Source organism: Medicago sativa, chromosome 6 (genome assembly GCF_051527215.1).
Source record: "Medicago sativa cultivar Bolivia chromosome 6, Bolivia_mono, whole genome shotgun sequence".
Taxonomy (NCBI): Eukaryota; Viridiplantae; Streptophyta; class Magnoliopsida; order Fabales; family Fabaceae; genus Medicago; species Medicago sativa.
In genome coordinates this window covers 85,684,619-85,695,522 of record NC_140754.1, presented here as the reverse complement: position 1 = coordinate 85,695,522, position 10,904 = coordinate 85,684,619, and the positions used below count along the sequence as shown (strand labels likewise).

Sequence of the window (10,904 nt, the reverse complement as noted above, 5' to 3'; positions counted from 1 at the left end):
TGTCACCGAATTCTAAAAGCAGGCAAAGCAGGTGCTTCTTAGTGCATAACGAACGTGTCAGCTTATAACATGCGCAAATAATAGGAAGGAAACGTGAATTTGAAGCATGTAACACACAATCATATGTGAGGTATTCAATCTGTGGCATGTTTTGCCAGGTTTACTTGAAAAATATGTTGTCCAAGGAAAATTAGTAATTCAATTGTTCATTGTTTGTCACGTGAATTAATTGTGGCATAATTAACAGTAATTGGAAATTTTTGATGAAGATTGCTTCATATTTGCATAGTTTTTTTTTTTTTGAAATGATATTTGCATAGTTGTTGGTTCTTATTGTTATGAATCTTCTTTTGGTGGATGAGAAGGTATGCAGTTTAAACATGTTACTGTTTTTAAGGTTAATCATTTTACGTGTTATTTTTAGCGAAGGCAATTTCCATTGGCGGTCTCATTTGCGATGATTATCAACAAGAGCCCGGGGGGCAAACACTGGGATATGTCGGTGTTTACGTCCAAAGAAGGGTTAAAGATATTGATAACTGATGCAGATGGCGAAGATACGGATAATACGTCTAATGTCGTATACAAAGAAGTATTTTAAAATGTGTGATATGAGTAGCTCTGATATATGTTGTTTTAAAAATGTTCGAATTTTACTACTATCGTATGCAATATTGGTTAGACAATGATTTCAAAGTACCTATATTTAGTCAACAATCATTCTTTCTTTCGTCCAATTATATACTAAATCGTTCATCTATAAGACCCGTGCGGCGCACGGGTCAGCGATCTAGTTTCTAATAAATCGTTAATTTAGTGGAGGCATCATCACTTACTTTTTAATCGAGACAAAACTAAAACGATTAAACTCTTGCTCATATTAAAAAATAGGGTCTTTGTCTTTATGACACTTTTTAAGAATTCTAAATAAATCAATTATTTCAATGTATTTATTGAAAAAGTTTAATAATTTAATTTCCAATGCATTAAATGAACTCAGTTTCATAAAATCTTACTATTTTAAACTTTTAAAGAGTACTCTTAGAGCATTTGTTAACCTTTTCCTAAAAAATAATAGACTCTTCATTATTATTAGCTCCACTATGAAAATGCCATTCAAAAAAAAAAAAAGCTCCACTATGAAAAGAGGTGGGTCTCCTCCCTTTACTTTTGCTCTTGACAACTTTTTTGCTTTATCAATACTGGAAATTGCCGGGAAATTGCTCTTTCGTGACTCCAAAGTAATTTAAGTTCACACACTGCAATTTATATTCATCACTACCAACAAAAGTGTGTCTTCCTCCCACATTTATCATTTGACTCTAGATACTCTAAACTCTGCAATTCATAATCATCAAACCAATTCATTCACTCATCATGGCTTCCATCACAGATCAATTCAAGTACGATGTTTTTCTCAGCTTTCGAGGTGAGGATACTCGTTATGGTTTCACAAGCTATCTCAAGAAAGCTCTAGATGACAAAGGAGTTAGAACTTTCATGGATGATGAGGAGCTTCAAAAAGGCGAAGAAATCACACCATCACTTCTCAAAGCAATTGAAGACTCCAACATGGCCATAGTTGTCCTCTCTAAGAATTATGCTTCTTCCTCCTTTTGCTTACAAGAACTTTCTCATATCCTTGATACGATGAAAGATAAGCGTCGTTCCGTTTTGCCAGTATTTTATAAGGTGGATCCTTCTGATGTACGGAAGTTGAAAAGAAAATATGGTGAAGCAATGGATAAACATAAGGCCAACTCAAATCTGGATAAATGGAAGGTGTGTCTTCACCAAGTAGCTGACTTGGCTGGATTTCACTACAAGAAGAAAGGGTATATTCCTATCTTCTGTTTTTTATTTCATTTGTCCATGGAAATAGTCACTTGAATTTAAAACAATAAACTCTCTAATAAATTATTTACACATGTCAAGCCCTTTATAAATTATTTACCAACGTTATCTTCTCATCGACAAAAAATTTAAATCCAGATCATGTGAGTTAATCTTTACCACTTACATCAACAACCATAGAAAATAGGAGGATTAAAATTCCGATTAAGTTAAAATAGGGGGATTAAAAGTGCATTTAAGCCTTTTATTAAAAAGTAGTGTAATAATTACTTGATCAAAAATAAAAATTTATATTTTCAAGACAAATTTTTTATTTTTGGGTTTCTTAACTACTACCAAAGGACACTGGTTAACAAGACCCATTTTTAAAGCTTAATTGATATGCTAGATAGTAAAGAGCAATTGGTAAAAAAAAAAAAAACAGTAACGAGAATGATTCTTTTTTCTTGCACAAAACAGTAAAGGGGATGATAAGAAGCTAAATGATAAATTATATATTAAATCATTTTTCAAAATCTTAAATGATAAATAAAACAAATAACAATTTTAGTTACAATAAATAGACTTACGAGCACTTATTTTTACCCTTCCTATATCATAATTGTGTGATATGAGCCTTTTTTTTAAGGATGATTTTGTAGTTTCTCTCCTAATTTTCCTCCAAATTTATGTTGTGTTGATAAGATTCATTGATGTGATATCCTCACGACTTTTCTTAAAATTGAAAAGTAAAACTCCAAAAAATGCCAAAATGTTTGTCCCCATACCATAGATGGAAGTTTGATCCGCTCTTAAGTGTTCAAGCTGATTTTTGACATTTTTATAATTTCAAAGAAAAGCCACATGCTAGATAGTAAAGATTATTTGGATCGACATTCAAACCGCCATTTAGAATTTAAGTATTGATTTTTTGTTGTTGAGAATAATGGACCCTTATTTTTTGTTATTCCAAGGCCTAAATTTTAGACTTATTTTTCGAGACTTAGGACGGTCACTCTGCCTCAGATACGATCTTGTTTATAATCAATGCTAAAAACATAGACATATGTACTTGAATTTCCTTTATTCTCTTTTTGGATAGGGACATGTATGAGCACCAGTTTATTGCAAAGATTGTTGAACAAATCTTAAGAAATACAAATCCTATTATCTTGCATGTTGGTGATTATCTAGTTGGACTGGAGCACCAAAAGCAACACTTGACTTCACTTTTGAATGTTGGGTCTGATGATACAATCCACATGGTCGGGATCCATGGGATTGGTGGAATAGGGAAAACTACTCTCGCTCTTGAAGTTTATAATTTGATCGTCCATCAATTTCAATGTTTCTGTTTTTTAGAAAAAGTCAGAGAAAATTTTGACAAAAATGGGTTGATATATCTCCAAAAGATCCTTCTGTCAGAAATTTTTGGAGAGAGGAACAAGGAGATAACAAGCGTTGGACAAGGAATTTCAATATTAAAAAAAATGCTTCCCCAAAAAAAAGTTCTTTTACTTCTAGACGATGTTGACAAGGACGAGCAATTAAAGGCTATTGCTGGAAGTTCTGATTGGTTTGGTCTAGGGAGTAGAGTCATCATCACGACCCGAGACAAAAGTTTGCTAACAGATCACGAAGTTGAAAAAATATACGAGGTGCAGGGATTGAACGATAAAGATGCTTTTGACTTGGTGGGATGGAAAGCTCTAAAAAACAACTATAGTCCAAGATATAAAGATGTTTTATTAGAACAAGAGTATGGAAGAGATTTGAATGTTGACGAATTGCGTAGATTGAAAGATTTGAAGAACGACAAAGATTTTTCAGATTATGCGAATGTTTTAAAACGTGTCGTAACATATGCTTCCGGCCTTCCACTTGCTTTGGAAGTCATAGGTTCTCACCTTTTTAATAAGGAAATAAAACAATGCAAAGATGCACTAGATCGTTATGAAAGGGTTCCTGATAAAAAGATCCAAACTACACTGGCATTGAGCTTTGATGCTTTGGAGAAAGAAGAGCAATTTGTTTTTCTGGACATTGCTTGTTGTTTCAAAGGATGTAAGTTGACAAGAGTCGAAGAAATACTTCATGCTCATCATGGTGATAACATGAAACACCACATTAATGTGTTAGCAGAAAAATCTCTAATAAAAATAAGTAAGTATGGTGATGTGACATTACATGATTTGATAGAGGATATGGGAAAAGAAATTGTTAGACAAGAATCACCTGAAGATCCTGGAGAACGCACTAGGTTATGGGCCTATAAAGATCTAAAGAAAGTTTTCAAGGAAGATACGGTGAGTCATAATGATATGGATGGTTTGGCTTTTCATCTTTTAATTTTCATTAATGTCACCCTTCTAGCTTTATGAATTATTAATTGTCACAATATCTATCACAAATTTTTATCTTTTTGAGTTTAATTTATATGCAAATGTTTTTTACACATATATTTACTAATGTATTACTACATTGGTTACTGAATTAAGAACATATGAATGATTTAACATAGCATTTAATGGTGGTATATCGACGGTCTAAAACAATTTTGCACATACAATCAATCAAAACAGTTCGAATTGCAACATCAATTGACTAATATGACAATTCTGAATGTTTTGATCAATTATTTGTGCAAAGTTGTTTTGGATTGTTGACTCTATACCATTAAACTCTTTAACATATTTCATTAATTAATATGATGACGCATATTTAAATACATATGTAAAACTTTTTGATATTATTGGTGTTTATAACTTAAATTTTTTGTTAAAAGACTCCTTTAGCCGAACTCTCAATTATCAACTCTATTTCTGATGGGAACCGACCGTTTGCATACAAATAAATCTTTAAGTAAGTGGTGCAAAGTTCTACTATATATTGGATTGACTTGTCCTTTTTTGTTTATAGGGAACAAGTAACATTAAAATCATACATTTCCCAATTGATGAAAAATGGGAAGACTGGGATGGAAAATCTTTCAAGAAGATGAAAAATCTCAAAACGCTAATTGTTAGTAGTTGTGTTTATATTTATCAAACTTTTGAAGATATTCCAAACAGTATACGAGTGCTGGAAGTCTCCATTCGCGATTGCCGTAGCATTGATTTCTATGGGTGGGACGACTTTCTCACAAAGGCAAGTGTAAAATATTTATATATTTATATATTTGGATTTTGCTAGAAGATACATTTTATGAAGGTGTCTTTTAACAAGTTATTCTATGAGCATTTGCTAAAATACACCAACTAATTTTTATGAAGGAGTCTTTTAACAAAATTATAACTAAAAAGTGGAAATCACACATTATGGTGTGGATTGCTAAAAGACACCTTTATGGGTGACTTCTAGCAAAACCCTATATCTTTTATCCTATATTAAATATTAGTACATGCGTAGGGGTGGCAAAACGGGTTTGACCCGCCGGGCCGACCCGTTTGGCCCGCTATTTTTGGCGAGCTGAGTCGAAGTTTTGAACTCGCTTTCTATAGTTGGCTCGGCTCGTCTCGTTAAAATACGGGGCGGGCACGGGGCGGGGCGGGACGGCCCGCTTAACTCGTTGGAAACGGGACAGACACGAGGCGGGGCGGGGCGGCCCGCTTAACTCGTGTTTCAATTTGTTATTTTGAGTCTTATTTTATGCTTTTGGATTTATTTTGGTTGTTAGATTTATTTTGAGACTTATTTTATGCTTTTGGATTTATCTTAGTTGTTGAGTTTATTTATTTTGAGACTTATTTTATAATTTGGTTGTTGGATTTATTTTATGATTTATTTTATGATGCGAATTTGCCTTATTTTGCTATTAGTTATGATGTTGATTTTTTACGATAAAAGCAACATAGTTTTTTTTTGTAACAATTAAGTTGTAAAAAAAATGTTTTTTGTTTGGCGGGCCGGCCCGCCAACTCGCAAGTCCGCCACTAAACGGGGCGGGGTGAGATTTTGGACTCGGTCACAAAATTTGACTCGGCTCGTCTCGTCTTGTTTTTAGCGGGCTTAGACGGGGCGGGCCGGCCCGCTTTGCCATCCCTAGCGGTTCAATATTAATTTTTTTTTTTGAGAGAACGGTTTCAATATTAATTATTTATTTGCATGTTTTTCTATATTTTTTTTTTTTTGTAGAAGTTCCAGAACATGAGAGTTTTAAATCTTGATAGGAGTCACGGTTTAACACAAATACGTGATATATCTGGTCTCCCAAATTTAGAAGTATTTTCAATTCAAAATTGTCGGACACTAATTGCAATTGATAAATCAGTTGGGTTTTTGCGCAAACTTAAAATCTTGAGATTCATAGGCTGCGGCCGTATCAAGAGTGTTCCACCTCTCAGTTTGGTTTCTCTAGAAGAACTTGACCTTTCAGATTGTGATGATCTAGAAAGCTTTCCAATCATGGTGAATGGATTCGTTGGAGAACTAAAAGTCTTAAGGGTTATAAAATGCCCCAAAATCAGAATGATTCCGTCTCTCATGTTACCTTTTCTAGAAGAACTAGATCTTACAGATTGTACTGGTCTTGAGAGTTTTCTACCTGCGGTAGCTGGGTTTGGTGATAAGCTTAAAACCATGAGTGTTAAAGGTTGCCACAAACTCAAGAGTATTCCACCTCTCAAGTTGGATTCACTAGAAACACTTGACCTTTCATATTGTTTTAAGCTTGAGAGTTTTCCAAGTGTAGTGGAAGAGTTTCTTGGAAAACTTAAAACCCTTCTTGCTAAAGATTGTCGCAGTCTTACAAGTATCCCACCTCTCAAGTTGGATTCACTAGAAACACTTGACCTATCAATGTGTCGCAATCTCATGAGTATTTCTACTCTCAAGTTGGATTCTCTAGAAACACTGGACCTTTCAGATTGTTATAAGCTCGAAAGTTTTCCAATTGTTGTGGATGGTCTGTTGGATAAACTTAAATTCTTGAATATTGAAAATTGCGTCTTGCTTAGAAATATCCCACGGCTCAGGTTGACTTCGTTGGAAGATTTCAATCTTTCATGTTGTTTAAGTCTAGTGAGTTTTCCAGAATTATTGGGAGAGATGAGAAGTATACCAAGAGTCCGTTTGGACGAAACTCCCTTAAAAGAATTGCCGTTTTCATTTCAAAATCTTACCCAGCCTCAAACAACTGTTTCAGGATATGGTTGCTTACCAAATAAAGATGTTGTGATGTCAAAAATAGCTGAATTTACCATCAAGGCTGAAGAAAAAGTGAGCACCGTACAATCTTCACATGTAAAGTATATTTGTGTTAGGGACTGCAAACTTTCAGATGAATATCTGTCAAAAAATCTCATGTTGTTTGCTAATGTGAAAGAATTAGACCTAACTAACAATCAATTCACAGTTCTTCCTAAATGTATAGAAAAATGTAATTTTTTATGGAAACTCATCTTGGATGATTGTGTGGAACTTCACGAAATTAAAGGGATTCCTCCATGCTTAAGAGTGTTATCTGCACTAAACTGCATATCGTTGTCTTCGTCATGCAAAAGCAAATTACTAAATCAGGTTATGATTCATTTTGTTTTTGTTTGTAATGTATATTATAGTGTTTTAGTTATAGTTAAACTTACATTAATTATTTTTGACTAACAGGATTTACATGAGGCTAGAAACACTTGCTTTCGTTTGCCACGGGTACCAAAGATTCCAGAGTGGTTCGACCACAAATGCAAGGCAGGGTTGTCAATTTCTTTCTGGTTTCATAACAAATTTCCTGCCATAGCTCTTTGTTTTGTTTCTCCATTGACATTTTGTTTTGGATATCATGGTATAAGAGTGAGCATCAACGGCAATTGTTTTATCTATAAATCTAATTCAGAGATACGTTGGAGACAACGGCCGGATATGTATCATTTGCATCTTTTTCATATGCAAACGGAGAACTTCAATGATAATATGGAGAAAGCACTTTTAGAAAATAAGTGGAACCATGCAGAGATTTATTTTGGTGTCTCTGCATTCATGTATAGTGGAATCCATGTATTGAAAGAGAAAAATAGCATGGAGGATATTCGATTCACCAACCCAGCGAATGATGCTAACATTGTGTTACACTCGGGATGTTGAAGTAAGTATATCATTCATTTTACCCAAATAGTCATAAAATTTTCTCTCTAGTGTTGTAGGATGTTAATTTGTTACAAGTTTTGGCAGAAATATTGAATTTTTGTATGTCTGACTCACCAAATATTGAATTTTTGGATTAATCAGTGAAAGAAACTTCAGATTTCAACTGTGAGAAGATTCTCCACATAGTTGATAAATCAATTGTATGTCTAACTCCAAAGAAGAAGACTGAACCATTATTACCCATCAATTTCAAGAATCCACTCACCCAGCTTCCAAAAAAGTATGAACCCTAAATTAAATTAACATTTTTTCAATGTTTATAGAAAAACAATCGAATTTGAAGTTTTTTTTTTGAATGTTTTGTATTTATTTTGATACAGGTACATGACCTTTGCTGATTTGTGAAGTGAGTTGTGCACTTAGATTGTTGCATCTGCGTAAAAAGTCTCCTTTTCAAAAATATTTGCATCAAGGTTGAAGTTCTTGCGAAGAGGTGATTGTTTTGTTTTCAAATTCCCTCAAATTTAATTTATTCATTTATGGATACTAACCATTTTAAGGTTGTATGTTGATATTTTCCCTCTCATTAAAATAATCTTTATGTGTGTATATTTTCCATTCTATGAAGTACTGTTATACAGACACTCACATGTGGACACTAGTAATTATATGAAAAAGTGACATGATTGAATTTAATCAAATGTGTCGTGTCGGAAACTAGACACGCACCTTCGATCAAAATTATTGGTGCTACAAAGGTGTATGTGTGTATGAGTTTGTGTGTAAATGTGTCGGTGGTTTCAAGTAGTGCATATAGCAGCACTATACCGAAGTAGAATTTTAACAAACTGATATTGTTCCGTGATATGTGATTTAGTTCAAAGTGTTGTCAAATAGAGGCTATTGCTATGGCACTGTAGTGTAGCAAAATTTGAACAAGCTGCTATTTTCTGAGATCTGTGATTGACTTCACTATAGTTCACCATACGCGGCAAAGTGTCAATTGTAGAGGATCCGTTTCCTTTGGTTGATGGATTAAGGAAGTGACTGTAGTGTGTTTTGTTTTCAGAAACTTCTCTTATGCACATCTAGCACAGATGAAGTATATACTTCCCAAAGGTTTAGAAATTGAAAAGGTGGTTGTTGTTGATATGAAGAGCTTGTGTATGAAGCCGGATTTGAAGATCACCTTGGTATTTGACATTGCAGAAGATCACTTATTAATTCCAGGCTGATTAATTTCTTGAGGTAACATTTTTTGATTTAGGGGTGTTACTCTTATTGATTGTATTTTCTGAATTTGAAGGAGCAATTAACACCGTCTTAACAGTGTTACTCTGTACTACTGTCGTGGCATTTAGGTTTTCATTCTCTGCATAGTACTCCTGTGATTTGTGATTCCATATGGTAGGTAGATGGAAGCATGTTATAACTAGTTGAAAATCTATTGAAGATAATAATAAGGTGTTGTATGATATTTAGTTGAAAATATATTGGATCATTGTTGATTATGTGAGCATTTTATACTTGGTTGAAAATGTATTGATGATAATAAAAAATTATTATATGAGATTTAGTTGAATTGAAAATGTTGTTGATGATTATGATTTATGAGTTTTTTTGGCTACTGGTTATGCTTACCTTTTGACAACTGCTTTTCTTTGGGTATGTAAAAGAATTTATCTCATCACTTTAATTTTAATTTTAATTTTAATTTTTTGTTTTTGCTTTTTGTTTTGGATATCAGGGGACTGATATTCCAGAGGCCACACTCCCTTTAGCCAAAGACCTTATAACTTGATTTTCAAAGATGGAACTGTAAATTTGTCAAAAGAACTTTCATCAACTTCCAATGAAATTGAACTGTCACTGAACAACTTACATCTGAGTCCATCTTTTAAACGACACTTTTCTCAGACGAATGTTGCTAACGAGACTGAGCAAGTTCAGAGCTTTTCATAATCTGAAAACTCTATGTCATCCCATGAATCTGACTGGCTGGATAACCAAGAATGTGAAAGCACATGGCAGAATGAATGTACACCATTATCTGAAATTGGATTTGAAGATCACCTAGCTATTTGAAAAGGTAACATATTTTTTTTATTTAAGGGCGTTGCTCTTGTTAATTGTATTATCTGTATTTGACTGAGCAATTCAGCTATCTAAACAGTGGTATACGGGACTTATCCGGTCTTTAGGTTTGATTTGGATTGTTATTTTAGATGTTCATTGGCTGTGTCTGAGTTATACATCTGACAAGGTCCAATGCAATCAATATAAAACTGTCATTTTTTTGATTTTCATTTTCTGCATAGTATTCTATTCTGTGATTTGGGATTCCATATGGTAGGCAGAACATAGCAGTTTGATAGAATAGATGAACTTTTGATGACATTAGTTAGTGTTGTTCTGAGTCAAAATCCTCTGTCATTTACTTCGAAGTAATTTATTAATATTCTTTATGAAGTTCTTATTCTTATAGTTTATAAATTTTGAAACAGTTGTAATGTTAAGAATGCGTTGGATTTGGACTCAGGTTGATCAAAACTTCTCAGCAATGTGACTAAAGAAGATGAGGGAAGGGTGATGAATGTTAATATTTCTGTGTTGCACATGATTATTGGTAATGTTGTGTAAACAAAGATTAGAACACCATACACACAGCCAAGTGTGAAAAGTTCCTCTGTCCCTCATTATATGCAGTACAATTTTTAGTAACACTAATTCGATCTCTATTCATGCTTTAAGTTTTCCTTCTATTATTGGAGATATTTTTACGTACAAGCTTTTAGTTTCACATATTATATTTTATAAAGTAGTACTATTTTTACATTACATAGGGTTATATTATCTTCATTTCCCTTTTTAATGTGGAACAAAATTTCTTACTAGGACTTGGTTATAATATTTTTTCAACTCGTGGAAATTGGAAACCAATCAACCCATCAAGGGTTAAGATCCGCTTCATTTCTCAAAGAGAGATTTAG

At 33.5% G+C, this 10,904-nt stretch overlaps 1 protein-coding gene across 3 annotated transcripts; it reads left to right on the top strand.

Moving 5' to 3' along the window:
- The first annotated feature begins 1,177 nt into the window (after positions 1-1,177).
- On the top strand, positions 1,178-10,676 carry LOC146917698 (TMV resistance protein N-like). 3 transcript variants are annotated; one of them, XM_085719509.1, is made up of 10 exons: positions 1,178-1,835; positions 2,936-4,139; positions 4,753-4,980; positions 5,968-7,350; positions 7,438-7,912; positions 8,056-8,194; positions 8,295-8,407; positions 8,984-9,162; positions 9,662-10,003; positions 10,419-10,676. In XM_085719509.1, exons 1-5 carry the CDS (start codon positions 1,378-1,380, stop codon positions 7,909-7,911), a joined length of 3,747 nt encoding a protein of 1,248 aa, XP_085575635.1. In that variant the 5' UTR covers positions 1,178-1,377; the 3' UTR covers position 7,912; positions 8,056-8,194; positions 8,295-8,407; positions 8,984-9,162; positions 9,662-10,003; positions 10,419-10,676. The 3 variants fall into 3 exon arrangements, with proteins under 3 accessions (XP_085575635.1, XP_085575637.1, XP_085575636.1); XM_085719511.1 differs by having other exon boundaries at positions 1,185-1,835; positions 10,454-10,676; XM_085719510.1 differs by lacking the exons at positions 8,056-8,194; positions 8,295-8,407 and having other exon boundaries at positions 1,185-1,835.
- The last annotated feature ends 228 nt before the right edge of the window (positions 10,677-10,904 follow it).

What these genes read in the sequence shown, in the direction of transcription:
- LOC146917698 (XM_085719509.1), top strand. Translation starts at nt 1,378, where the DNA reads ATGGCTTCCATCACAGATCAATTCAAGTACGATGTTTTTCTCAGCTTT. An exon ending in TTTCACTACAAGAAGAAAGG is followed by an intron (nt 1,836 to 2,935) that starts GTATATTCCTAT and finishes CTTTTTGGATAG; the next exon opens with GGACATGTATGAGCACCAGT. An exon ending in AAAGCAAATTACTAAATCAG is followed by an intron (nt 7,351 to 7,437) that starts GTTATGATTCAT and finishes TTTGACTAACAG; the next exon opens with GATTTACATGAGGCTAGAAA.